This window comes from Jaculus jaculus, chromosome 21 (assembly GCF_020740685.1).
Source record: "Jaculus jaculus isolate mJacJac1 chromosome 21, mJacJac1.mat.Y.cur, whole genome shotgun sequence".
NCBI lineage: Eukaryota > Metazoa > Chordata > Mammalia > Rodentia > Dipodidae > Jaculus > Jaculus jaculus.
In genome coordinates, this window is record NC_059122.1 from 12,668,858 (window position 1) to 12,696,625 (window position 27,768).

At 52.6% G+C, this 27,768-nt stretch overlaps 2 protein-coding genes across 2 annotated transcripts in view; one reads left to right on the forward strand and one right to left on the reverse strand.

Moving 5' to 3' along the window:
• Il27ra (interleukin 27 receptor subunit alpha) overlaps positions 1–10,363 on the reverse strand; it is a 25,912-nt gene extending 15,549 nt beyond the window's left edge. The window contains exon 1 of the mRNA XM_045139417.1: positions 10,311–10,363. Coding sequence (XP_044995352.1) covers positions 10,311–10,363 — 53 coding nt within the window. The remainder of the gene's footprint in view (positions 1–10,310) is intronic.
• A 3,239-nt stretch (positions 10,364–13,602) lies between these two features.
• Positions 13,603–27,768, forward strand: part of Rfx1 (regulatory factor X1) — a 36,407-nt gene continuing 22,241 nt past the window's right edge. Inside the window, 3 exon segments of the mRNA XM_045139151.1 lie at positions 13,603–13,899; positions 24,047–24,187; positions 24,189–24,394. Coding sequence (XP_044995086.1) covers positions 24,093–24,187; positions 24,189–24,394 — 301 coding nt within the window. The 5' untranslated portion in view covers positions 13,603–13,899; positions 24,047–24,092.

The following is a 27,768-nucleotide window of genomic DNA, read 5'->3' on the forward strand; positions in this document are numbered from 1 at the left end:
TGGCGCACCTCTTTAATCCCAGCACTAGGGAGGCAGAGGTAGGAGGATTGCTGTGAGTTCGAGGTTACCCAGAGACCACATAATGAATTCCAGGTCAGCCTGGGCTAGAGTGAAATCCTACCTCAAATAACCAAAAAAGAAAAAAGTTACAATAGGGGCCTGGAGAGATGGCTTAGGGGTTAAGGTACTTGCCTGCAAAGATAAAGGACCCAGGTTCGATTCCCCAGGACCTACGTTAGCCAGATGTACAAGGTGGGGCATGCGTCTGGAGTTTGTCTGCAGTGGCTGGAGGCCTTGGTGAACCCATTGTCTTTCTCTCTCCCCCTCTTTGTCTGTCAAATAAGTGAAAATAAAATATTAAAAGAAAATAGTGCCTGGCGTGGTGGTGCACGCCTTTAATCCCAGCATTTGGGAGGCAGAGATAGGAGGATCTCCATGAATTGGGGCCAACCTGAGATTACATAGTGAATTCCAGGTCACCCTGGGCTAGAGTGAGACCCTACCTTGGAACACCCCCCCCAAAAAAAAAATTGCATAGAGCTGGGCATGGTGGCACACACCGTTAATCCCAGCAGTGGGAGGCAGAGGTAGGAGGATTGCCATGAGTTCGAGACCACCCAGGGACTAGATAGTGAGAGTTCCAGGTCAGCCTGGGCTAGAGTGTGACCCTACCTCTAGAAAAAAAAAAAAAAGGTGAGGCTTCTATCAGTTCAACCTCAATTTTAAAACCAGCTGGAGAGCCAGCCGTGGTGGCGCCCGCCTTTAATCCCAGCACTCGGGAGGCAGAGGTAGGAGGATCGCCGCGAGTTCGAGGCCACCCTGAGACTACATAGTGAATTCCAGGTCAGCCTGGGCTACAGCGAGACCCTACCTAGGAAAAAAAAAAGAAAAAGGTAGAAGGACAGAAGACATCCCCAGATTGTCCTCTTATCTTCACGCATGTGCTGTGGCACGTGTGTGCCCATACGCCAAACACATACACAGTTCGGGTTATCTGCCCGCTTCCTGCTGTGTGAGCTCTGACGATTCACTTCACCTCTCTGTGGCCTGGCTACAAAACATAAGATACATCTTCATAACATCTACATAACAGGGAAGACTGGATGAATACACCAAGTCACCAAGTTCTTCCAACAGTTTCTGACAAGCAGTCCACGTTTCTTCTGTGTCCTTTCCACTGGACACTCCCCCCTTGGGTCATCGCTGGATCCAATTTTTGTTTGGTTTTGTTTGTTTTTCCCCATCACCAGCTCCTGACCTGTGTAGCTCTGGTAGGGTGTCACAGGGCTAAGGACAGAGCTCCGGAAGGCCGGGGTCATGTCTCTCTGCACTGCTTCAAAAGGTCTGATGAATAATTCGCTCTGTCTGTCTGCCCCTTCTCCAGTGAAGGACCTCGGACACAACCTTCTGCCCCTTTCTCTCTTATCCCCTATGCCTGGCCAAGAGCTGGTGACAAACAGCTCCAAATTATCTGTTGCATGACTCAGTTGACTGGTTCATAGCCAGAAGTCTCTTTCCTGTCTCTCGTAGAAGCAGAACATTGATTATTTTTCTCTGTTTCTTTTATTACTACCAGAGCTGACTGGGGGGGAAAAATGTTAAGCCATTTGTACTTTCTTTGAGAACTGCTTTTCCCAAACATTAATTATATATGTGTAAATAAAAGATGTGAATTTGAAAGGAAAAAAGAAGTAGAGCTGGGCATGGTGGCGCACATCTTTAATCCCAGCACTCACTCGGGAGGCAGAGGTAGAGAGATCTCCGTGAGTTTGGGGCCACCCTGAGACTACATAGTAAATTCCAGGTCAGCCTGAGCTAAAGTGAGACCCTACCTTGAAAAACCAAAACAAAACAAAACAAAAGCCGGGCGTGGTGGCGCACGCCTTTAATCCCAGCACTCAGGAGGCAGAGGTAGGAGGATTGCTATGAGTTCAAGGCCACCCTGAGACTCCATAGTGAATTCCAGGTCAGCCTGGGCTACAGTGAGACCCTACCTCGAAAAAAATACTTGAGCTCAACCCAACTGGGCTTCAATCCTGGTTGCTGTGTAATTTGGAGAAGGCTGAGCTGGAGAGATGGCTTATTGGTTAAGGCATTTATTTGCCTGAGAAACCTAAGGACCCAGGCTCAACTCCCCAGAACCCATGTAAACCAGATGCACATGGTGGCACATGCATCTGGAATTGGTGAACAGTGGCTAAAGGCTCTGGTGCACCCATTCTCTCTCTCTCAAAAAAAAAAAAAAAAAAAAAAGAAATAAAGGAAGAAAGAAAAAAAAAAAGTATCTTGAACGTGGAGCAGGCCCTGCCTTGCGCCTCTCCGAGTTGTTCGTCAAGATGTGGACACAGTGAGTGTGTCCGCTTCACAGGGGACCCTGAGGAAATCACGTGACGTGCGGAGGACGGGGCCGCACATCCCCAGAGTGTGGCCCAAGGGGTCCTCAGTAAGAGGGCCCACTTCTGGTGCCTGGAGCCAGGGAATGTGATCTCACTTGGGGAAAAGAGCCTCGTAGATGAATGAGTACCTTAAAAATGACATCACAGGCCAGAGGGCTGGAGAGATGGCTTAGCAGATAAGGTGCTTGCTTGCCAATTTGCACTGGCTAGAGGCCCTGGTATACTTATTTTTTCCCCTCTTTCTCCTTCTTTCTCAAAATAAATTAAAAGAGAGAGAGAGAGACAAATAGGACACTCTGGATATGGTAGCACATGCCTGTAATCTCAGTACTTGGGAGGCTGTGGTAAACACTTGGGAAGATGGCTGTGAGTTCAAGACCAGCCTGAGACTACAGAGTGAATTCCAGATCAGCCTGGGCTAGAACGACAGCCTACCTCGAAAAACACACACACACACACAAAGTAAATACATCACGTATGTAGTCTCAGCTACTTGAGACGCAGAAGGTCTAAAGTTCAAGTCCTACCCGGGGAACTTTGTGAGACCCTGTCTCAAGATAAACAGTAAAAGGTAGGGTGTTGTAGCTCAGTGGTAGAGTACTTGCCGAGCACGACAGCCCCCCAGCTTTAATCCTCAGTACTGTGCAAATGAAAACCAAAACACCCCCAGCTGTGGAAATGGCTCAGCAGAGAAGGTGACCACCACACCTGTTTTGAGCCCCAGGTCCCTTGTAAAAGCCACACACAATAGCCAAGCAGAGGCCTGAAAAAGCCAGGCATGGTGGCGCACTCTGGAGGCAGATATGTAGGAGTATTGCCGTGAGTTCAAGGCCACCCTGAGACTCCATAGTGAATTCCAGGTCAGCTTGGGCTAGAGTGAGACCCTACCTCGAAAAATCGAAAAACAAAACAAAACAAAAAAAGAATGTCCCTGAAGGCTTTTAGGCCAGTGAGTCTAGAAAAGCACTGAAGGGCTGGAGAGATGGCTCAGTGGTTAAGGCGCTTGCCTGCGAAGGCCAAGGACCCATGTTTGATTCTCCAGATCCCATGTGAGGCATATGCACAAAGGTGAGGCAGACACAAGGTCATATGTGTCCACTACGTTGCGTAAGCATCTGGAGTTTGATTCCAGTGGCTGAGGCCCTGGTGTGCCAATTCTCAATCTGCCACTCTCTATTAAAAAAAACAAAATTTTAAATCATTAAAAAAAAAAGATCCCAGGGCTGGAGAGATGGCTTAGCGGTTAAGCGCTTGCCTGTGAAGCCTAAGGACCCCGGTTCGAGGCTCGGTTCCCCAGGTCCCACGTTAGCCAGATGCACAAGGGGGTGCACGCGTCTGGAGTTCGTTTGCAGAGGCTGGAAGCCCTGGCGCGCCCATTCTCTCTCTCTCCCCCTATCTGTCTTTCTCTCTGTGTCTGTCGCTCTCAAATAAATAAATAAAAATTAAAAAAAAAAGAACCCAAACCAAAGAGCAACCAAAAAGTCCCCACCCCAAAATAGCATGTGTGACCCATTCTCCTTCCTCCTCCTCCCACCAAGATTAAGTAAAGCTATCTTCAGGTATGCCTGTCATTTTTCACAACTGCACAGGATTCTTCCATATGGATAGCTGTGATCAATGTCAGGTCCAGGGATAGCCACATGTTCGTGCATTTCCCACTGGTTTTTTTCTCAAAAGTTTATTAACATCTTCTATGATTATAAAAAATATCCATAGTAATTCCCTCCCTCCCCCACTTTCCCCTCTGAAACTCCATTCTCCATCATATCCCCTCCCCCTCTCAATCAGTCTCTCTTTTATTTTGATGTCATCATCTTTTCCTCCTCTTATGATGGTCTTGTGTAGGTAGTGTCAGGGACTGTGAGGTCATGGATATTCAGGCCATTTTGTGTCTGGAGGAGCAGGTTGTAAGGAGTCCTACCCTTCCTTTGGCTCTTACATTCTTTCCACCATGTCTTTTGCATTAGACCCTGAGCCTTGGAAGGTGTGATAGAGATATTTCAGTGCTGAGCACCCCTCTATCACTTCTTCTCAGCACCATGGTGCCTTCTGAGTCATCCCAAGGTCACTGCCATCTGAGAAGAGAAGGTTCTCTACTGAAAGTAAGAGTAGCATTAATATAAGGGTATGAACATTAAGAGAAGTGCTTACTGGGCAGTTTGATAAGCATAGTATATACATTTAGCCAGACAGCAGCAGATTTTACACCCCCAGGACTCATGACTACCCCTGTTTTAAGTTTTCAGTATCAGGGATGTATTCCCTCCCTTGGAATGGGCCTCCAGTCCAATCAGAGGGCAGTTGGTTTCCACCATGACAGATGTGCCACTATTGCACCTGTTGGCTCATTTGGCCTGGCTGGCCAAATATAAGGTTTGCAGTGTCCACTGTTGAGTATCTTCACTGGTGGTATCTCTTTCTCCCATTGAACTGCATGCATAGTGGCTTCTTCCAGCTTTCTGTCAGCTGGTCTACATGGAGGAGGTTTTCAGCTCAGTTCCAACAGGATTTCTCAGTGGCCTTGCAGCCCAAGTATGTGGAGTCTTCAGCAATAGGGTCTTACCATCTATTCCTGGTGGGAAACCAAGGGCCTTGGCAATGGCCTGTAAAATTTTAGGGGCATCAGGGACCTCCCTGGCCAACAACTCACTGGAAGGTACCCCATCCCTGGCACTGAAAATTGTCTAGCAACAATCTATGGCTCCTGAGTGTTCCATTGTCCAAAACCGGAGGATTCCATATGATTTATTTATATCCTCTTAGATTTGATTAGCCCTCCCTCCACCTTTCCTTTACTCAATCTCTTCCCCTGACCTCATTTTGGGCTTTTCACCCCCCATTAATCTATTCTTCTACTTATCCCACTGTTTTTTGTCTGGTTGGTTGGTTTTGGGTTTTTTGGGTTTTTTTTTCGAGGTAGGGTCTTTCTCCAGCCCAGGCTGACCTGCAATTCACTATGTAGTCTCAGGCTGACCTCGAGCTCACAGAGATCCTCCTACCTCACTTTCCGAGTGCTGGGATGAAAGGCTTGCGCCACCTTGCCTCGCCCGGCGGTTTCTGCTCATTTCCCATGTAGCTGGCAGTGCGTCGCTATGGCACCTACAATCATCACTTCCCCCAGGGAGTGCATCTGAGGACGGATTCCCCTCCGTGGGGATCCTGGCTCACACACGTTGTGTATTCATAGTTTTTACACTGTGACATCTCCCATGTTGAGGGCTAAATCAATTCACATACACACACACACACACACACTACTAGAGAGCAGTTTCCCTGCAGCCTTATCAACAGACTATAAAGCAAACTTTGGAGTTTGTTCAGCATGGTAGGTGTGGTCTCCCAGGAGAGACAACTTGCATTCCCTCCTCACCAGGGAACGTAGCCAGGGAACACAGTTCTGTGAGGCTTAGAGCTATTCCTAGAGCCTATCTACTCTCTAGGTACCATTTCTGTGTGTGTGTGTGTGTGTGTGTGTGTGTGTGTGTGTGTGTGTGTGTGTGTTTTGAGGTAGGGTCTCGCTCTAGCCCAGGCTGACCTGGAATTCACTATGGAGTCTCAGGGTAGCCTCGAACTCACAGTGATCCTCCTACCTCTGCCTCCCACCAGCTGGGATTAAAGGCGTGCGCCACCATGTCTGGTTTCCTTATAGGACTGTTTTTTTGCGGGGTCGGTGGGAGAATCTCACCATGTAGCTCAAGCTGGTTCAAAGCCCCTGGGGCTCAACCAATCCTCTTGCCTCGGCCTGTTGATGAGCTACAGGTGTGCACACTATCTTTTTGAAAATATTTTATTTATTTATTTGAGAGGGAGAGATAGAGAGAGACAGTGCGTGTGTCAGGGCCTCCAGCCACTGTAAACGAACCCCAGATGCATGTACCCCTTATGTGGGTCCTGGAGCGTCGAACCGGGATCCTTTGGCTTTGCAGGAAATCACCTTAACCACTAAGCCATCTCTCCAGCCCAAGGTGTGCACACTATCAAATCTAGCTCCAAGACGGTGTTCTTAAAACTGTTCTTGCCAGACTCATCTATGGATGTATCTGTAAACGCATGCATTCTTGAGTTCACACACACACATGCTGAAGTGTTGGGGATGGCTTGCACAGCTAGGCAAGTGTGGAAACAATGAACAACATCCACAGCCCCTCACTGTGGATCCTAGGCAGGAGCTCTACCACTGAGCCACACCCTCAGCCCCTCACTGTGGATTCTAGACAGGGGCTCTACCACTGAGCCACACCCCCAGCCCTTCACTGGGGATTCTAGGCAGGGGCTCTACCACTGAGCCACGCCCCCAGCCCCTCACTGTGGATTCTAGGCAGAATTCTGGGTTTTGCTTGGGCATGATTTTTACATGTGTGGGCATTTGGTATAGATGTCTATAGTTGTATTTGTTGGCACTGGGGTAGATAATACTAGTATCTCAAAGGAGGATCGTGTGTGTGTGTGTGTGTGTGTGTGTGTGTGTGTGTGTGTGTGTTGGAACACAGCCATTCTCCAGCCCTGTCGCTTGCTTTGCGGGCACCCCCACTCCCGCTTTGTCTTGCTGAGGACGAAGGCTGGAGGTGTGTGCGTGCTAAGCAAGCAGTCTACCCGCTGCGCCACACCCAGATCAGTCTGTGGCTTCTTTTTGTCACTGTATATCCTCTTCCTCCACCCTTCCACTTCCTGTAAACTCGATGAGAGGCCCACACTGCCTCAGGTGGCCTAGGGAAGCTGCAAATGCTGGTTCTTTCTTTATTTTCCTTCCTTCCTTTCTTTCTCTTTATGAAAGAGTGAGAGAGAGAAGAACAAAAAAAGGGGGTGCCAGGGCCTCTAACCACTGCAAATGAACTCCAGAAGCAGGCGCCACCACGTGCATGTGGCTTATGTGCGTTCTGGGGAGTCAAACCTGGTCCTGCGGTTTTGTAGGCAGGCAACTTAACCACTGAGCCATCTCTCAAGCAAGCCCTCTCCTTCTTTCTTAAGGTTTGGGCTTATATTTACATTAAAACCTTTTCTTTCTTTCTCCTTTTTCTTGAATTTCAGTTCTTGATTCATATTCTAAAAAGTTTTCACTTTTCTTTTAATTTAATTTTTATTAACATTTTCCATGATTATAAAAAAAAATCCCATGGTAATTCCCTCCCTCCACTTTTTTTTTTTTTTTTTAATATTTTGTTGCAATGGAATAAAGAGGGAGACAGACAGAATGAGAATGGGTGCACCAGGGCCTCTAGCCACTGCAATCGAACTCCAGATGCATGCACCACTTTGTGTATCTGGCTTTACCTGAGTACTAGGGAATCAAACCCAGGTCATTAGGCTTTGAAGGCAAGGGCCTTAACTGCTGAGCAATCTCTCCAGCCCCCCCTTTTCTTTTCAAGGTAGGCTCTCACTCTAGCCCAGGACACTTGGAACTCACTCTATAGTCCCAGACTGGCCTTGAACTCACAGAGACTCTCCTACCTCTGTCTACTGAGTGCTGAGATTCCATGCCTGTGTCCCTTCCTTCCTTCCTTCCTTCTCCCTCCCTCCCTCCCTCTCTTTCTTCGTTCTTCCCTCTCTCCCTTCCTTCCTGTCTTTCTTATTTATGAGAAGGGGGGGCATACCAGGGCCTCCAGCCACTGCAAAGGAACTTCAGATGCGTGTGCCCCCTTGTGCATCTGGCTTACATGGGTCCTGGGGAACCTAACCTACCTAGGTCCTTTAACTTTACAGGCAAACACCTTAACCACTAAGCCATTTCTCTAGCCCTCATTCCTGTATATCTTACTAGCGTCCCAGAACTTTTGCTCCTCCTGCCTCAGCCTCCCAAGTGCTGACATGACACACGTGCATCCCACACACACCCTTCCTGTTAAGTGCAGTAGAGGACAGCATTCCCAATGCGCAGACTTTGCAGGAAGTCAGTAAGGTTCGTTCATATCAGCCCGCTCCACTTTGGCAACCACAATAAGCTGTCACTGGGGGATTCTAGGCAGGGGCTCTACCACTGAGCCACGCCTCCAGCCCCTCACTGGGGATTCTAGGCAGGGGGTCTACCTCTGAGCCACGCCCCCAGCCCCTCACTGGGGGATTCTAGGCAGGGGCTCTACCACTGAGCCACGCCCCCAGCCCCTCACTGGGGGATTCTAGGCAGGAGCTCTACCACTGAGCCACACCCCCAGCCCCTCACTGGGGGATTCTAGACAGGAGCTCTACCACTGAACCACACCCCCAGCCCCTCACTGTGGATTCTAGGCAGGGGCTCTACGTCTGAGCCACGCCCCCAGCCCCTCACTGGGGGATTCTAGACAGGAGCTCTACCACTGAACCACACCCCCAGCCCCTCACTGTGGATTCTAGGCAGGGGCTCTACCACTGAGCCACGCCCCCAGCCCCTCACTGGGGATTCTAGGCAGGGGCTCTACGTCTGAGCCACGCCCCCAGCCCCTCACTGAGGGATTCTAGGCAGGGGCTCTATGTCTGAGCCATGCCCTCAGCTCCTCCTCAGTCCTATTTTACTTTTTCTTTTATATATTTATTGTTGAATATTTATTAGAGAGAGAGAAAGAAAGACATTCGGCAGGCCAGAACCTCTAGTCACTGCAACCAGACTCCAGATGCATGTACCATCTTGTGCGTCTGGTTTATGTGGGTAACACTGTGTCCTTACGCTTTGTAGGCAAGTGCCTTGACTGGTAAGCCATTTCTGGAGTCCCAAAACTTTCTTTCTCTTTTTTTAAAATGACCAGTGACATTTCTAAAAAATATTTTATTTAATTGAGAGAGGGAAAGAGGCAAAGAGAGAGAATGGGCACGCCAGGGCTTCCAGCCGCTGCAAACGAACTCCAGATGCATGCATCTGGCTTACATGGGCCCGGGGAATCGAACCAGGGTCATTTCTGGCTTCACAGTCAAGTGCCTTAACTGCTAAGCCATCTTCCAGCCCCAAACCTTACTCTTAATAAACAAATTTTAATTCATAAATGAAAAGAAAGTCAGCCATAGTTGTGCATGCCTTTAATCCCAATGCCTGGGAGGCTCAAATAAGAAGATGTTCTGATTTGAGGCCACCCTGAGACTACACGATGAGTTTCAGGTCAGCCTGAGCTGAGCAAGAGTGAGACCCTACCTGAAAAAAACAGGAGGATGCTGTGAGTTCGAGGCCAGTCTGGTGTTATAGAGTTAAATCTCAGGTTAGACCGGGCTAGAGTGTGACCTTTACTGGGACAAAACAAAAATAAATAAATAAAAAGCAACACAAAACAAAAAATAAAAAGAGTGCTGGAGGGTTTTGTGGTTAAGTGCACTTCCTGCAAAGGTGTGTGGGCCTGGAGTTCACATCTCCAGATCCCACACAAACAGCTGGATCTGGCCATGCACACCTGCAAAATAAAATTTCCCCCCATTCATGCCGGGGGCTGACGCAGGACTGTGAGTTTGTGGCCAGCTTGGGCTACATAGCAAGATATATATAGTGTGTGTGTGTGAATGCGCGTGTGTAGGTGAGTGTGTACGCACGATGTATATAAGTGGGCGCCTTTCTTTTTCTTTTTTTTTGGTTTTTTGAGGTAGGGCTCCACTTTACTCCAGGCTGACCTGGAATTCACTCTGTAGTGTCAGGATGGCTTCAAACTCACAGTGATCCTCATACCTGTGCCTCCTGAGTGCTGGGATTAAAGGCACACACCTCCTCGCCCGGTTCTTTGGGTGCCTTTCTATGTAAGTGGGTTCGTATGTGTATGATTGCATGCACAGGTCAGAGGGTGAGGTCAGGTGTCTTTCTCAATCATCCCCACCTCGCCCGCCTGATTATTTGACATGGGATCTCTCACTGAGCCTGGAGCTCCTAATTTGTCTACAATAGTTAGTCAGCAAGCCCCAGGGATCTTCCCGCCACCCTTCCCCCCCCCCCCCCCACTGGGATCACAAGCACTGGGCACAACGAACCCGCTTTTATACAGGCTCTGGGCATCCAAAGTCAGGTACTCCTGGTTGCCCATCCAGCATTGATCACCTACTGAACCATCTAACCAAACCCAAGGGAGGTTTGTCTTTTCTTAAAAAAAAAATAACACTATTAATCATTTAAAGAGATCACGTGTATATTTAAAAATAAATATAAACTGGACGAAGTGATGCACATCTTTCATCCCCAGCACTCGGGAGACTGAGGTAGGAGGATCGCTGTGAGTTCAAGGTCAGCCTGAGACTACATAGTGAATTCCAGGTCGGCCTGGGCTAGAGTGAGACCGTAGGCATGTGCAACTTTCTTTTTCTCTTTTTCTTTTCTTTTCTTTTTTTTTTTTTTAAGTAGGATATAGCTCTCTATATATACATGCTATGAGACATATATAGTACAGAAAAATGGTTACTATAAAGGAAGACATTAACATCACCATCTCACTTGCGCCTCTCCTGTAAGAGCAGTTACATTCTCCTCGTAAAAAGCAAAACAGAGCAAGCTGGGCGTTGTAGCACACCCTGAGACTACAGAGTAAAATGTAAAAAAAAAACCTGGGCTGGAGAGATGGCTTAGCGGTTAAGCGCTTGCCTGTGAAGCCTAAGGACCCCAGTTCGAAGCTCAATTCCCCAGGACCCATATTAGCCAGATGCACAAGGGCGCGCACGCGTCTGGAGTTCGTTTGCAGTGGCTGGAGGCCCTGGCGTGCCCATTCTCTCTCTCTCTCTGTCACTCTCAAATAAATAAATAAAAATGAACAAAAATATTTTGTAAAAAGTCCTGGGCTGGGGAAATGGCTTAGCAGTTAAGGCAATTAAGGCATTTGCCTTGGAAGCCTAAGGATCCAGGTTCTATTCCCCAGAACCCACGTAAGCCAGATCCGCAAGGGTGTGCAAGCATCTGGAGTTTGTTTGCAGTGGCTGGGGGCCATGGCCCGCCCATTCTCTCTTTCTCTCTCTCTCTCAAATAAATAAATAATTAATTAATTAAAAAAACAAAAACCCAGCCAGGCGTGGTGGCGCACGCCTTTAATCCCAGCACTCGGGATGCAGAGGTGGGAGGATTGTGAGTTCGAGGCCACCCTGAGACTCCATAGTGAATTCCAGGTCAGCCTGGGCTAGTGAGACCCTACCTCGAAAAATCAAAACAAAAAAAATAAAATAAAGTAACAAAAACCCTAGGGCCGAGCAAGATAGCACATGCCTCTAATCCCAGCACTCCAGAGGCAGAGGCAGGAGGATTGCCTTGACCCTGAGGCCACCCTGAGACTACATAGTGAATTCCAGGTCAGCCTGAAGAGTGAAACCCTATTTGGAAAAAACAAAACAAAAACAAACAATCCTCCCTATCCAAAAAGAAAAACAAATTTGAGGACACATTGCAACTCTGAGATTGCCAGGATTTATCCATGTCATCCTAGTTTCACTGTTGCCATATTGTCTTTAACATTCTGATATATATAAACTTTCCCATTAATTGATATTTCCAAGTGTTGCATTAGAACATTATCTTTTTATTTATCTGTAAGGAGGAGGAAAGAGAACGAGAATGGGCACATCCTAGGGCCTCCAGCTGCTGCAAACAAACTCCAGATGCATGCGTCACTTTCTGCATCCGGCTTTATGTGGGTGCCAGGGAATTAGTCTCTGCAGGCAAAGGCCCCAACCACACAGGCATCTCGCCAGACGTTTTTGTTTTTGTTTTTTCGTGGTCGGGTCTCACTCTAGTCCAGACAGACCCAGAATTCACTATGTATCCTCAGGGTGGTCTCGAACTAACAGAGATCCTCCTACCTCTGCCTCCAGCGTGCTGGGATTAAAGGCCTGCGCCGCCACGCCCAGTTCTTTTTATTTATTTATTTCAAATATTTTATTTATTTGCAAGGAGAGAGAGAAAACGAGTACACCAGGGCTTCCAGCCCCTGCAAACAAACTCCAGACACATGCTCGACCTTGTGCATCTGGTTTATGTGGGTCCTAGGATATCAAACCTGGGTCCTTTTGGCTTTGCTGGCCAGCACCTTAACAACTAAGCCCTATCTCCAGCCCATAGGATATATATAATTTTTGAGGTAGGGTCTCACTCTAGTCTAGGCTGACCTGGAACTCACTAGGTAGTCTCAGGCTGGCTTCGAACTCACGGAGATCCTGCAACCTCTGCCTCCCCAGTGCTGGGATTAAAGGAGTGCACCACCACGCCTGGGGAGAAACTATGATCTTGATTAACTTTTTTTTTTTCTTTTAAAGCCTTTCGGGTCGCATAGACTTGTCCCCTGGGGAAACTGAGCCCCCCCCCCCCCCCCCCCCCCCCCCCCGGCGGGGGGGAGAGAGGCGGGGAGTTTGACCTTCTCTTATCGCATGCGGTCCAAGCCTCTGATTAATTCCCTGCCCTCCACCCCGGCCCGTGGGAGACCTTTCCCGCCTGCCCGGCCGAGATAGCCGCCTCCGTCTGGCCAGCGGTGACCTTTTCCCGGGCGCAGGCGGGAAAGCGCGGCGCCCGCCGCCCCGGGGTGGGGGGGGGGAGGGGGAGCCGTGACGTCACCGAATGCCCGGCCTCCGCCGCCGACGTCACAGAGGGTGCATTCCGACCGTGACGTCAGCGCGAGAAGGCAGCAAGGCATCCGCTGCGGAGAGAGGGAGAAGCCTAAAGGAAGGGATCTTTCTTTTCTCATCTTCTATTTGTTATAAAAAGTACGTCGTTGCAGCCGGGCGTGGTGGCGCACGCCTTTAATCCCAGCGCTCGGGAGGCAGAGGTAGGAGGATCGGCCGTGAGTTCCAGGCCACCCTGAGACTCCAGAGCGAATTCCAGGTCAGCCTGGGGCAGAACGAGACCCTACCTCAGAAAACCCAAAAAAGAAAAAAAAACACAAAAAACCTACCCTAGGAACGGACTACAACTTCCAACTGGAACTACAACTCCCATCGGGCCATGCGCACCGCGCACGCTCACCGTAGCCAGAAAAAAAAGCGCGGTAAACCTTTTTTGGGAGCTTGATTGACGTCTATTCTCACCAACCAGAAAGCCGACCTAAGAGACGCGAGCCTATCCCGGCCTCACAGGTCCCACCCCTTCATCCTTCGCCCCGCCGCTTCCGCTGCCTTTCCCTTTTCCCTTGATGGGCATGCGCTCCGACCAATCAGCTTTCCGGTGAGTAAGCGCAGGTTTTGCTTAGAGCCAGTAGCCTACGAGCAACGGGGCGGGCGGTGGGCGGGAGGAGACTCTCCCCTCGGTCCCGCCAATCACCCGGCGCCCCGCCCCCAAAGCGTGACGTAGGCAAGGGTGGGTAGCAACAGTTGCCCCGGTGAGGGAAAACGGAGGCGCCATAGCCACGGTAGTCGTGGCGACCAAGCAACCCGGCAACGCGAGTCAACAACAACCACCACCACCACCACCGCCGCCGCCGCCATCAGCCCCGGGGCGACCCCCCCCCCAACATCCTCATCTCTCTCCCCCCACTCCTTTCCTCCATGCTCCCCGATCCGGCTCGGGGACCCCGGCACGTTCCGTCCCCTTTTCCATAGCGCCCCTGAGACTTCCGCAAAGCCCTTCGGCGGACGGCGGCGGAGCGGAGCCGAGGTAACGGCGGCGGCATCCGGGTGACTTGGGTGGGGGTGGGGGACAGGCGGCGGCGGGGGGGGGGGACGGCGGCGGGCGGTCAAGATGGCGGCGGCAGCGGCGACTGTCGGGACGGCGGGGGGAGGGGACCGGGGCGACATCTCCCGTTCCCACGCCCCGTAGCCCTCCCCGCAAAACCCCGTGGGCACGGCCCCCCCCTGTTGCGAAGGGGCGGGCGCTCGCGGCACCGACCGGAGAGTGGAGGTCGCCCGGCGGGCCGGCCCGGGCGGGGGTGGGGTGGGGGGGGACTTTTATACGTCGGGAGGCGTCGGGGGCGTGGCTCGCGGGGGGGAGGACCAATAGAAAACTAGCGAGCGTGATTAGAGGCGGGGCCTCTTCGGTGGGCGTGGCTTCGGCGCGGCCCCATCCACCCTGGGGAGTTTGGCTCCCCCCCCAACTCCCGGGGCGCGGCAGCTTCCACCCCTTGGGGTCCGCGGTGTGGTGCGTCTGTGTCTCGCGCTCTCTCTCTCTCTTCTGAAGTCCTCAGTTGTCTGTCCTTGGTCCTCTTGTCTGTCCCGTTTGAGGCCTCAGTTTCCCATCCTGTAAAATGGCAAGAAGAGTTCTGGGCGTGGTGGTGCACACGTCTTAAATCCCAGCATTAGGGAGGCAGAGGTAGGAGTATCGCCGTGAGTTCGAGGCCAGCCTGGGACCATAGAGTGAATTCCAGGTCAGCCTGTGCTACAGTGAGACCCTACCTCAAAAAAAAAAAAAAAAAAAAAAGAGAGAGAGAAAAGAGGGAAAGAATTCTTTAATCCCAGCACTCGCGGAGGCAGAGGTTCGAGGATCCCTGTGAGTTCGAGACCAGTCTGAGAGACTACATAGTGAATTCCTATGAAGGTCAGCCTGAGCTAGAGTGAGACCCTACCTTTGAAAAAACTAAAAAGTTAGATGGATGGATGGATAGGAAGAGAGATAAATAATAGTCAGGCGTGGTGGCACACGTCTTTAATCCCAGCATTTGGGAGGCAGAGGTAGGAGGATTGCCATAAGTTCGAGGCCACCCTGAGAGCACGTAGTTCAGGGCCAGCCTGAGCTAGAGTGAGACCCTACCTGGAGAAACAAAACAAAATATTCTTTCCTAGGTTTGTGGGGGGCGGTTGCGATTTCGTGAACACCCCCCCCACTCTTGCGTCTTTCACCCCCATCCCCCGCCTCAGTGGCATGTGGTGAATTAACTGTTAGCAAGCATTGATTGCGACACTGACCTCTGTTCCCAAACCTGGGAAGGAGACGCCAGAACCAGTTTCAGTTGGACCTGGCGTTTTAGTCTGCCTGAAAGGATTAGTTTGCAGAAACCCAGGAAATGGCAGACAGCAGTGATCTTCATGAGAGGCACATTTCCAGGAGCTCAAACTTGGGGTTGCTCCTTTCTAGGTGCTTTCTGAGCTCTGGGGTGATGCCTGGGTCGTGGGGTACTTGTTCCTGGACATGGGGACCTTTTGTTTTATTTCATTTATTTATTTAACTCGTAGGTGTTGAGCTCTCCCCTCTCTGGAGGAGTTTTCTTAAACTCCTGAGGTCACTTCTCTTGGCCAGGCCCATGTTTTTGTGTGGAGTTATTATTAACAGGGTCACATGTCTGGGGAGGTACCAGCATTTGCTTTTTTAAGATTTTTAAAAATTTTTATTTGTTTATTTATTGAGACAGACAAAGGGGGAGAGAGAGTGAGAATGGGCACAACAGGATCTCTAGCCACTGCAAATGAATTGTTTTGTTTTTGAGGTAGGGTCTCACTCTGGCTTAGGCTGATCTGGAATTCACTATGTACTCTCAGGGTGGCCTTGAACTCAGAGAGATCTCTGCAGAGATGGAAGAGCCATGTGCTGGAAGGCTGGCTTTGAACAGAAAGTGATGGTACTGAGAATCTTCTGGTCTTTATATTAACTGCCTCTCCCACACTAGAACATTTCACCCATGAGCGCAGGAGGGTTATTTGACCAGGGAATGGGGAGCACTGGCTTGGTTTTACTGGTCTCTGAACAGTCATTTGCTGTCTAACTGTGCATTCTTGGCGAGGTACTCAATTTCTAAGACCCACTTTGGCCCTTGTGGAGGGCAGGAGTGAGTGGACTCTCAGATTACTGTGCGTGGGTCCCATAACGCGATACATGTGGAACATCAGCGCCCAGTAATTGCTGAAGGACAAGGACGTTAGCCTCTGCTGTCGTGATGGGTGTCACTTCCTGCCCAGCCCTTGGAATTAACCGTTGCTGTTTATTTTTATCATTTTGGATTGCTGAAGACGCTTAGTGGCTTTAAAAGTTGAGGGCTGCATTGGGGAGATGGCTCAGCCGTTAAAGGCACTTGCCTGCAAAGCTTGCTAGCCTGGGGTTCAGTTCTGCATTACTTGTCTAAAATCCAGCTTTATTTATATTTTATTTATTTATTTGAGAGCAACAGACAGAGAGAGAAAGAGGCAGATAGAGAGAGAGAGAGAATGGGTGTGCTAGGGCCTCCAACCAGTGCAAACTCTAGATGCATGCGCCCCCTTGTGCATCTGGCTAACGTGGGTCCTGGGGAATCAAGCCTCGAATCAGGGTCCTTAGGCTTCACAAGCAAGCGCTTAACTGCTAAGCCATCTCTCCAGTCCTAAAACCAGACTTTCAAAGTGGCTGTGTCTAGTTTGCATTTGCAGCAGCAAGAGGCCCTGGAGTGCCCATTTTCTCTCAAACAAAAGGTTTTGTTTGTTTTTTGCTTGTTTTGTTTTTTGAGGCAGGGTCTCACTCTAGCTCAGGCTGACCTGGAATTCACTATGTAGTCTCAGGGCGACCTCAAACTCATGGTGAACCTCCTACCTCTGCTTCCCGAGTGCTGGGATTGAAGGCATGTGCCACCACGCCCGGCACAAATAAGAGAATTTTTAAACATGAAACAACAGTTGTGGGCTAGCTGGGTTGTGAGTTGATAGGCAACTGGGTACCAGAAGTCTACTTTCATACTTTTTTTTTTTTTCTTTTTCCCAAACAGCTCAGGCTGACCTTGAACTCCTGGCAGTCCTCAGCTTTCCAAGGGCCGAGATTATAGGCATGAGCCACTATGGCTGCCCCAGTTTGTTTTTCTTTATTTTTTGTTTATATTAATTTATTTGCAAGCAGAAAGAGATAGAAGGATACAGAAAAAAGGAGTGTACCAGGGGCTCTAGCCACAGCAAAAGAGCTCCAGATGCATGTGCCAGTTTGTGCATCCGGCTTTATGTGGGTACTGGGAAATTGATCTTGGGCTTTTCAGGCAAGGACCTTAACCACTGAGCTACCTTTCCAGCCCCCCCCCTTTTTTTTTTTTTTTTTTTGAGGTAAGGTCTGTCTCTAGCCCAGGCTGACCTGGAATTCACTATGAGTGAATTCCAGATTCTCAGAGTGTCCTTAGAACTCATGGCAGTCTTCCTAACCTCTGCCTCCTGAGTGCTGGGATTAAAGGCCTGCACTACCACACTGTTTGGTTTTTTTTTGTTTGTTTGTTTTTAATTGAGGTAAAGTCTCACTCTAGCCCAGACTGACTTGGAATTCACTATGTGCTCTCAGGGTAGCCTCGAATTCTTTTTTTTTTTTTTTTGTTTTTCGAGGTAGGGTCTCACTCTGGTCCAGGCTGACCTGGGGAATTGAGCCTCAAACTGGGGTCCTTAGGCTTCACAGGCAAGCACTGACCTCTAAGCCATCTCTCTGCCCCCCCCCCCACCTTTTTTATTTGAGAGAGAAAGAAGCAGAGAGAGAATGGATACACCAGGGCCTCTAGCTACTGTAAACAAACTCCAGACACCAGTGCTACCTTGTGCATCTGGCTTTACGTGGGTCCTGGGAATTGAACTTGTGCCCTTTGGCTAAGCCATCTCTCAAGTCCTCTTTATTTTTTTATTTTATTTATTTTATTTTTTATTTTGAGGTAGGGTCTCACTGTAGCCCAGGTGGACCTGGAATTCACTCTGTATTCTCAGGGTGGCCTCGGGCCTTGAGCTCACGGCAATCCACCTACCCCTGCCTCCCGAGTGTTTTGAGACAGGGTCTGGAGAAATTGCCCAGCCCAGCCTTGAGGTTTTCATCCTCCTGCTTCAGCTTCCCGGTAGGTGGGATGACCATTGGGACTACAGTCTCTAGTGGGAAGGTGGTTATTCTCTGAAGCGTCGCTCTGAGTGGCCTTTGTCTTTGACAGTGGTCGGGAAAGGGAAGTCCTCCGCGCGTGTAGACCTGGCACAGGTCAGTGTCTGCCTTTCTAGGAGCTTCCTGTCCCGCTGGGGTGGGGCAAGGAGCTGTAGACCAAAAATGAAGAACCAGAGGCAGAAGAGCGCCAGGGGAGGGACGCTCAGGAGCAGAGGGAACACGTGGGAGTTGACACTCGAATATGAGAAGCCTGCGGTTGGGTTCAGAGCAAATGCCATTAAGGAAAAGCGAGGAAGGAGCGGGCTGGAGGGATGGCCTACTGGTTAAGGTGCTTGCCTGGGAAGTCTAAGTACCCAGGTTCCACTCCCCAGGACCCACGTAAGCCAGATGCACAAAGTGGCGCACACATCTAGAGTTCGTTTGCAGTGGCTGGAGGCCCTGGTTCACCCATTCCCTCTCTCTCTCTGCCTCGTTTCTTTCTCTCTCAAATAAATAAAGTGAAATTAAAAAAAAAAAAATGCCAAGGGAGCACAGGTCATGCTGTGTGTGTGGCGGGGGCAGGTGTGCATATATGGAGGCCAGAGGATAACCTCAGTTGTCACCTTCAGGAATACCTTCCACCTCTTTCCTTTCCTTTCCTTTTTCTTGAGTCAGAGTCCGGTGTAGCTCACTATGTAGCTGACCTTGGGCTTCTGGTCCTTCTGCCTCCACCTCTTGAGCGCTGGCATTAGGTTTTTATTTTATTTTATTTTGACTTTTCAGGGTAGGGTCTTCTCTAGCCCAGGCTGACCTGGAATTCACTCTGCAGTCCCAGGCTAGCTTTGAACTCCTGGTGATCCTCCTACCTCTGCCTCCCGAGTGCTGGGATTAAAGGCCTGTATCATCACGCCTGGTTTGAGTGCTGGAATTATGGATAAGTGCCAGCAAGTCTGATTTATGTGGTGCAGGGGACTTGAAACCAGAACTTCGAGTTTGCGAGGCAAGTGCTGTGCCAACTGAACTCCGTCCTCCACCCCATCAAGCTCTTCTGGAGACGCTGAACTTAGAGCTCACCAGTTTGGTTAGGACAGCTAACCAAGGAGCCCCAGGGGCTTCCTGTCTCCTCCCCCCAGATCCAGAACTACGGACGCACACCACCACGCCGGCTGGCACGTGGGCACTGCACTGGGGCTCAGGGCCTCGAACTTGCGTGCAGAGTCCTTAGCCCACGGAGCCGTGTCCCTAGCCTCCAGCTCTGTGAATTACTTGTTCTCAGTGACGGCATGTCTTCGGTTTTGAGCGGAGCTGACGCGATAGGATCTAAGGTCTTATAGAGGAGGACGAGGGCCGGAGCCGCAGGAGCCCCTGCTGAAGACAGAGGGCAGCGGCCTCAGGGAGCTGTTGGGAGGAGAGTTGGAATTTTGTAATAGATAACCAATAATGAGGGGGACTGTCCCCATCGCACTTACATTCCCACTCCCCTGCAAGATCATTACTGGAGCTGCCCTCTTTTTATTTATTTATTTATTTATTTATTATTTTTTTATTTTATTTTTTGTTTTTTTTTTTGAGGTAGGGTCTCACTGTAGCCCAGGCTGACCTGGAATTCACTATGGAGTCTCGGGGTGGCCTCGAACTCAAGGCGATCCTCCTCCCTCTGCCTCCTGAGTGCTGGGGTTAAAGGCGTGCGCCACCACGCCCAGCTTCCTCTTTTTGTTTTTATGTTTTAATTTAATTTTATTATTTTAAATTTATTTTGGTTTCTTGAAGGAGTCTCACTCTGGCCCAGGCTGACCTGGAATTCACTCTGTAGTCTCAGGGTGGCCTCAAACTCACGGCGATCCTCCTACCTCTGCCTCCTGAGTGCTGGGGTTAAAGGCGTGAGCCACCACGCCCGGCTGAAGAAGCCCAGAAGGCCTCACCCAGTGTGGAAACCACTTGGTTATAGAGCCTGGCATCTAGAATGCGACTCTGGCTGGTGCCGGATGGAACCACACCTCCCAGAGGCTCCACGGGCCCTGCCTTCCCTCATCCCAGCTCTGCGTTTGTATGGGTAGGGAGCGAAGAATGATCTTTGCAATATGAATTAATGGGTAAAGATCAAAAGATTTTGTGACATGAATAATTCAGAAATGATTCATATGAAAATTATATGAGATTCAGGTGTCTACAGGTGGCTTTGTTGCCATGGTTTGTTTACCTGTCTGGGTTCTTTCATATACACTGCAAAGTGGGGTTGCAGGTACCATCTGCGTGTCAACCCCAAATCGCTTACTGGCTGACCCTTTAGAGAAGTCTTGTCTCAAGGAACGGGCTCAAATGGACCCCCACCAGCAGCTCGCTGATGCCTTCCGAGACAATGCGGGTGCCAGTGGCTGCGGCAGAGTCACCGCGGTGAGCACGTCTGCCCGGCCGACCCTCGCTTCACGCGCCATGTCCCATAAACAGGGCCCCTGCCAACACAGATGGGGGTGACGCTGTCCTGCAGGGAGCACTCAGGCTCCCAAGCCTTGCTCAGGGACAGGGGAGGAGGCCACCACAGGTCTGCATCGCTAGGCAACGGCACCTGAATGGCACTTGAGGACCTCTTTCCGGCTGAGTGCAGGGGCAGCCTGGGCCAGGGTTCTCACGGAGCAGCCCTTGACCACTTGCTTTGCAATCCCAAGAGGGTGTAGCTCAAACAGACTCTGGGTGTCCCAGCACCCCAGGGGCTGCTGCTGAGTCCCCTCCTGCCCTCCCCCTGTCCCCACCAGCTGTTGAATGGGAGTAACAGCTCTTTGGGTGTTTTGTTTTTATTTTTCAAAGTAAGGTCTCTAGCTGACCTGGAAATCACGACATAGTCTCTCAGGCTGGCCTCAAATTCACAGCAATCCTACCTCTGCCTCCCCAAGTACTGGGATCTTTTTCTTTTTAAATTATTTTTATTTTTCTTTATTTGAGAGAGAAAAAGAAGGAGAGAGAGAGAGAGAATGGATACACCAGTGCCTCTAGCTACTGTAAACAAACTCCAGACACTAGTGCCACCTTGTGCATCTGGCTTACGTGGGTCCTGGGGAATCGAACCTGGGTCCTTTGGCTTTGCAGGAAAGCGCTTTAGCTGCTAAGCCAGCTCTCCAGCCCTTTTGTAGAATTGTTCTGTGTGTGTGTGCAGATGCCCCATGCACACGAGTGTGCAGCCAGAGGGAGATGCTGGGTGTGTCTTCCTGTCACCCTCGCTCAGTTTCCTGAGGCCGAGTCCCGCAGTGAACCTGGAGCTTACCTTTCCTTAGTTGGACTGGCCCCGGCCCCTGCTCAGTGCTTAGGTCACAGGCATGTAGCGTAGCTCCTGGCTTTTATTTATTTATTTGTTTTTTTTTTTTTTTGGTTTTTCAAGGTAGGGTCTCACTAGCCCCGGCTGACCTGGAATTCACTATGTGGTCTCAGGGTGACCTTGAACTCATGACGACCCTCCTGCCTCTGTCTCCCAAGTGTTGGGATTAAAGGCGTGCGCCACCAGGCCTGGCTTGGCGCCTGGCTTTTGACGTGGGTGCTGGGGATGGCAGTCACGTTTGCGCAGCACGTATGCTGAGCCGGGAGCTCTTGCCACCCATCACCAGTTGATCTTTGCAGCAGCCTGTGAACCCAGGTGACAGGCAGGCAAACTGAGGGCAGAACACTGTTGGCAACAGCATGTGCATCTTCACACGGGAAGGTGCTCAGTGCAGAGCAGTGCCTAAACTGGCCCCGCCTGGAGCTGCGGTGCGGAAACGCCCCGAAGGCAGATAAAGAGGCTGTGTGGGCTGCCACCTCTTCCTGATGTGATAGGCAAGCTTCTCTGTGCCCGGCTGGATTCCATGGTCTGAATCAAGCCCGTCTCCTGTCCTCTCACAGCGTGGTGGACGGGTCCCTGCGTCTCCTCCGCAGCACGCCACCCACCCATCAAGTACTTGGATATGACTTTGTCCTTGGCAGTCTGGCCTCTGGCTATGGAAGGCAAGGGTACTAGAGACTTTTTTTTTTTTTTTTGGTTTTTCGAGGTAGGGTCTTCCTGTAGCCCAGGCTGACCTGGAATTCACTAGGTAATCTCAGGGTGGCTTCCAACTCACAGCTATCCTCCTACCTCTGCCCCCCGAGTGCTGGGATTAAAGGCGTGCGCCGCCACGCCCGGCGGAGACTCATCTTTCCTGGAGCTTTGTTAAAGCTTGCCCTCCCGTTGTCTCTCCTCGTCTTGGCAGTGCAAGGATTGGCACCTAGGGCTTTGTGCACGCTAGGCAAACACTTAACGCTGAGCCACAGCCCCTCCTAAACTTGTCCAGGTACCAGTCTGCGTGCGAGCGGTCCTGATGCAGGAGCCTGCTGGCCCTGGTTCCGCAGATGGAGTGACAGAGGCCTCCCCTAGAGCCAGCAGCTGGAGGAGTTCAGGTCATTTATGAGCCATGCGCAAGGCTGGGTCCTCAGCACCTTACGAGACACCTCCTGAGCCTGGCATCCAGGGGCAGAGCCTAGGTCCTGGGGAGAGGGAGGCAGGGGACACTAGACCCCACTACCCAGCTCTCTGGATCTGCTGTACTGGTTGAAGTTGCAGCAGGTGACAAGACCTGAGGGTCGTGCCGGGTCTCCTGCGGGAGAGACAGGAGAGACGGGGATGGGGAATGGACACTGCCAGGCCCCAGTGCTGAGTCACGTTAATGAAAACCTGAAGGCCTGGGGCAGAGAGGCCTGGATTCCTGGCTCCCTGCCTAGTGGTGCTGCAAGCTGGGCAGCCCCGCCGAGCTCTGGGGCTGTGGCCACTGAGCAGCCGTCTCCCTTGGAGATCGCGCTTAAGGTCACCCTGTGGCCAGGGCAGCCTACTGGTGCGGCATGGCGAGCAGGTGCCAGAGGGTCAGCATCGGGGTGCTTCCAGGGGCATGGTTCTCTCCAGGGGCTAGGCAGGGCCATGAAGTTGGGAGAGAGCCGTGCAGCTTCTCCTTAGTGGGGAGAATGGTACTCACCGCGCTCAGGAGCTAGGAGTGGGCTCTCCCCAAAACCACTGCCTGTCCCCAGCCTCCGAAGGACATTTTCCTCATACCCGGACCTCAGAGACCCCTAGCTGCCCCCTGGGCAGGGACTCTGCCAGCACTAGCAGCTCAGGGCGGGCCACTTTGGACTAAACACCTTCCTGTGTCTGGCACCCCACAGTGGGTGACACTCAGCCGAGAATCCTGGCCAGATGGTGCTCATGGGGACCTGGCGCAGCTCTCGGAGAGACGGCTTTCTCCGTGACTTGCTTTCCCAGAGCACGCTGACTTGTCAAGGGCTCAGGATGCCACTTCCCTGCTGCGCGGCCCCAAGCCAGCACCTCACCTCACCCCCTGAGCTTCAGATCCTCCTCTGGCAAACCTAGCCCATCCGCCATAGTTGTTGTAAAGTTTAAAATGAAGTAATGCCAGCAGAGCTGCAGCAGTGCCCAGCAGCAGCTCTTGAGATGCCCCTCAGAGGTGGCACGGTGGCAGACAGCTGGAGGCCAAGTTGGATGGCTCATGAGTCCACTCTGTCTCCACGAAGGGCTGAGGACTTGTCTCAGGGTAGAACATCTGCCCGGCATGTGCGTGGCCCTGGCTGTCAGCAGGATGCCCGGAGAGGGAGAGGGGAGGAAAAAAGAGAGAAAGGGATGGCAGTGCCCCATGGGCTCATTGGTGAGGGGAAGGGTGTGAGCCCTCTGGAAACCCTGGCATCTTTAAGCCAAGCTGTACCATTTGCCCATGTCTGGGGCACAGAGGCACTGGCACGCTGAGTTCCCCCTGGTATGGGACATGTGACCGGAGGCCCCGGTAAGGGTCCTTAGGCATCAGGGTCCCAGCTTGGGGTGAGGGTAGGGAACTGGCTTGTGTTTGTACCCAGGTTCCCCACAGTGGTGGGTCCATTATATCTGGCCACCAGCCTTGGGATTTAATTAAGTTAGTGACGAGCCCAAATGCATCCCCAGGGAGCCAGGAGTTGTCTGTGCTTCTCTTGCTTGTAGATTAATTCTTGTTTTTCCTTCTCTCCCCCCCACCCCACCCCTTTTCTTCTCAAGGAAGAGGAAAAAACGCCTTATTTATTATCATTTCCCCACTGTTGGCATGGCAACACAGGCCTATGTTACTGAGCTGCAGGCAGCCCCACACGCATCCCAGCCGCCGCAGGGCCTGCCCCAGGCCCCGCCCCAGCCGCCCCCCCCCCTCAGCACCCCAGCCTCCCGCTGCCGCCGCGGCCCCCCAGCCCCAGTATGTCACGGAGCTGCAGAGCCCCCAGGCCCAGGCGCAGCCCCCCGGCGGCCAGAAGCAGTACGTGGCGGAGCTGTCCTCGGCGCCCACGCCCTCGCAGCCCGCCGCCCCGGCCCCGGCCCCTGCGGCCCCGCAGTACATCGTGGTCACCGTCTCCGGTAAGCTCACACGCCGTGCTCTCACCACTCAGCAACAGCTCCGGGGACAGGGTGCAGGCTGGGCCTGCCCCCAAGGGCTCTCAGCAGGATTCAGGGGCCTCTTTGGGGAAAAGGAGGCCGGTGGCCCCCAAATTCCTTGCCACTAAGGCAGCCTTTAGACCTGTCTTTAATCTGTCCTCAAGTAAAATGTCCCCAGAAATTAGGCCTGGGTGGCGAAGGTCGTTTTGGAAACACCTGCGGGAGCCAGGCTGCCCACGGGCCCCTGGGCACCGCTCTCTGCTTGCTTTCATCAAGAGCCTTCTATCTGGGAGGACGTGGGCGGAGGACCAGGGACATGGCCCGGAGGGTGGACACGCCCCTCCCTTCCCGGAGAACCAGGGCTGGCACCTCGGAGGAAACGTGGGACCTACTTCCTGAAAGGACCCGAGTGGGCAGAACACCGAGCCCGGGAGACCTGTGGTGGCTCTGAGGGGCTGAGAACCAGGATGGCCCGGGGTCGCTGGCGTTCCCCAGCTTCCTCTGGGGCATGGCCTCCCCTTTCTCACACCCGTCCAGTGACATCAGACTCCGCTTTAGAGCTGGCCACCGGCCATCACGTTGGCTCACCATCAGCAACCCCCTGCTTTTTGGCCGCTGCCAGGGGCTTATTTCTGTCTTGCTGCCCCGCTGAGTTGTCAGGCTGCCCTTGAACTCCCTCCGCAGCCCCGGCTGTCCTTGGCCTTGTCACCTTCCCGCCTCAGTCTCCTGAGTAGCCGGAGTGACAGACGAGCGCCAGCACACAGGACAGTGTCTTGACTTCTCGCCTGAGCGCTGGGCTGTGTGGCTAGCCTCCCTCGGCCCGTCTGCAGAAGAGCCAGTGGGCCCCCGGGCCAGCGTGGCAGGTGGCATTAACACTGCAGTTAGCCCCTCTCCTACCGGACCCTTCTCGGATTGCTCCATCTCCCAGGCCTGGCGCCAGCCCCTTCTGTCTTTGTCAGCTACCCAAGACCTCACCGCTCCACCTCCTAAGCCCCCCAGACCCTGCTTGTGCTGCCCTTGCCTCTGTAACAGCCACAGAGACCTGTCCCCGTCAGTCACGTTTCCCTCATGTCCTAGCTCAACCCAGATGATGTCAGGAAGGGGCCCGGGACCTGGGGTCCCAGCACTGGGGGAGAGGAGCTAACTGCGTTCTTCAGAAAAGATCATTTCTGTTTGTTTTTTCGAGGTAGGGCCCAGGCTGACCTGGAATTCACTGTGTAGTCTCAGGCTGGCCTCAAACTCACAGTGACACTCCTACCTCTGCCTCCCCAGTGCTGGGATTAAAGGCATGCGCCACCATGCCTGGCCCAGAAAAGGTCTTTGGAAAACCTTATAAGCCAGGTGTGGTGAGTCACGCCTGTAACCCATGTGTTTGGGGGCCGAGGAGGAGGATGGTGAGTCTGAGCTACATAGTAAGGCCCTGTCTCAAAACCCAAGGGCGACGAGGCTGGCACAGTGGGTAAGGACTTGCTGTGCCAGCATGAGAACCTGGCTTTAGATCCCAAGTGCCCGTGGAAAGGCCAAGTGCTGTATCACCCAGGGCCAGGGAGGCAGGGGCAGGAGGGTTGCCGGGTCTCGGTGGCTGGCCAGGCCAGTTGAGTTGGTGAAGGGCAGATTCAGTGAGAGTCCTGTGTCAGCAGTTAAGGTGGAGAGCGATTGAGGTGGCCATCCGACATTGGCCTCTGGTTTCTACATGCGTGTGTGCGCACACACGGGAACATACATACACATACACACATGCAACATGCAAACACCTCCTCATGTCATGTCCTGTGCCCTTCCTAATAAATGCCAAGCTCCTGACTGGCCTGCACGTCCCTCAGCCCTGTGTCTTGGCACACCTGCTCCAGCCCCCTGGCCTTCCTGTACCCATGCTGGCCTTGCAGTTCATCCTGCCTTCTGGCCTTTGCACTGGAACCTGGGCACGCCTAGCCCAACCCTTCCACCTGTCACCGTCCCCAGGTATGGTCTCTAAAGCCACGTTCCTGACCCCCTATTCCCTGACTCCACCCTGTTTTCTTTATATGGCGCATGTAAGGACTCTGTCCCTAAGTCTTTGGGGAATGAGTGGCCACGGCCACCATAGGGTGGTGGGTCACACACACCCAGGCCAGTCTCTCAGGAGCTGCAAAGTGGCGAGGTGGCCGTGGGACCGTGGAGGTGTGCTGTGGGGGACATCACAGTCATGAGTGCAGGCTCTGCTGTTGTCACTGGTTACTGTGTCGCTCTCCCAGGCTCACACCTCGGTGGCCAAGTAGTGGCTTGTCACCTGCCTTTCTCAGTGGTCCTGGGGAATGTCCTTTCCCCATTGCTCCGGTCTGGCTGGAGCTAGCCTGACTCCGAAAGGGTCCTCCCTCCCTTCTGTGAGTTCTAGAAAGAGAACGGCGGTTGTCCTCCCCTGCCACTGTGCTGGCTTCTGCCTGATCCCTCTCACAGGTTGGCCACGTGAGCCAGTCCCTGGGGGAAGGCGAAATGTCACCAGAGAAGGCAGCCGGGAGGCGCCTGGGCAGGCAGGCTCCACACTAACCAGGACAGGGAGTCCACCCCAGGGTGGGGGGGAGGAGGGCTGCCCCCGGCCCCACACTTGGAGGCCGGCAGGAGTAAGCCAAGACCAGGGGCAGTGTGTCCAGCCAGGCCTGGTCGCCTTTCCCCTAAGGTGACTTTGGAGGTGACAGGAAGGAAGCTCAAGGTTCCCTACTCAGGCAGTAGCGGCCCGTCCTCCCCGTCCTGAGACCACCAGACACGGGCCCAGATCCAGAGGTGGAAGGAGTGGGTAGTAGGGCCTGGAAGAGGCCATCTAGGCTCTTCCGCTTCCCCTGGTCAGGGCTGGCCAGTGTCCAGAACACCCCCAGTGCTCACGGAGAAGCTGAGGTCGGAGCTGAAACGGAGATGTAGGAGCCTAGGCTGGCAGCAGCCTGAAAGAGCTCCCTGCGCCCCATCCTTCTCATAACACCCCTGGAAACACGCGAGCAGGTGGAGAGGGTGCCATGGCTCCATATGTCTGTCTGCAGGAGAGGGGCCGGGCTGGCCGGGTCTGGATACCAGGACAGTCTGTGAGTTCGCCTCCAGCTCCCCAGGCCCTCGCCTAGCAGGTGTTAGGAGGAAGCAGCAGTGCACAGGGCAGAGAGGCTGTCGGGACAGGAAGCCAGCTGCCACCTCCCACTCGGGCCCCTCCGCCCGCGCTCTCGGCCCGGAACAAGACAGCAGACACACAGAGCCCACGCCGCGTGCCTCCCCCGCCGTAGCCCAGCAAGGGAGCCGCTGGCCGTGGGGCCGACTCACCTGCTGCCCTCACGCCAGGGCCTGCTGTGCCCCTGGGATGCCGAGGGCTGGGGAAGGGTCCTGACTGTTTCTGG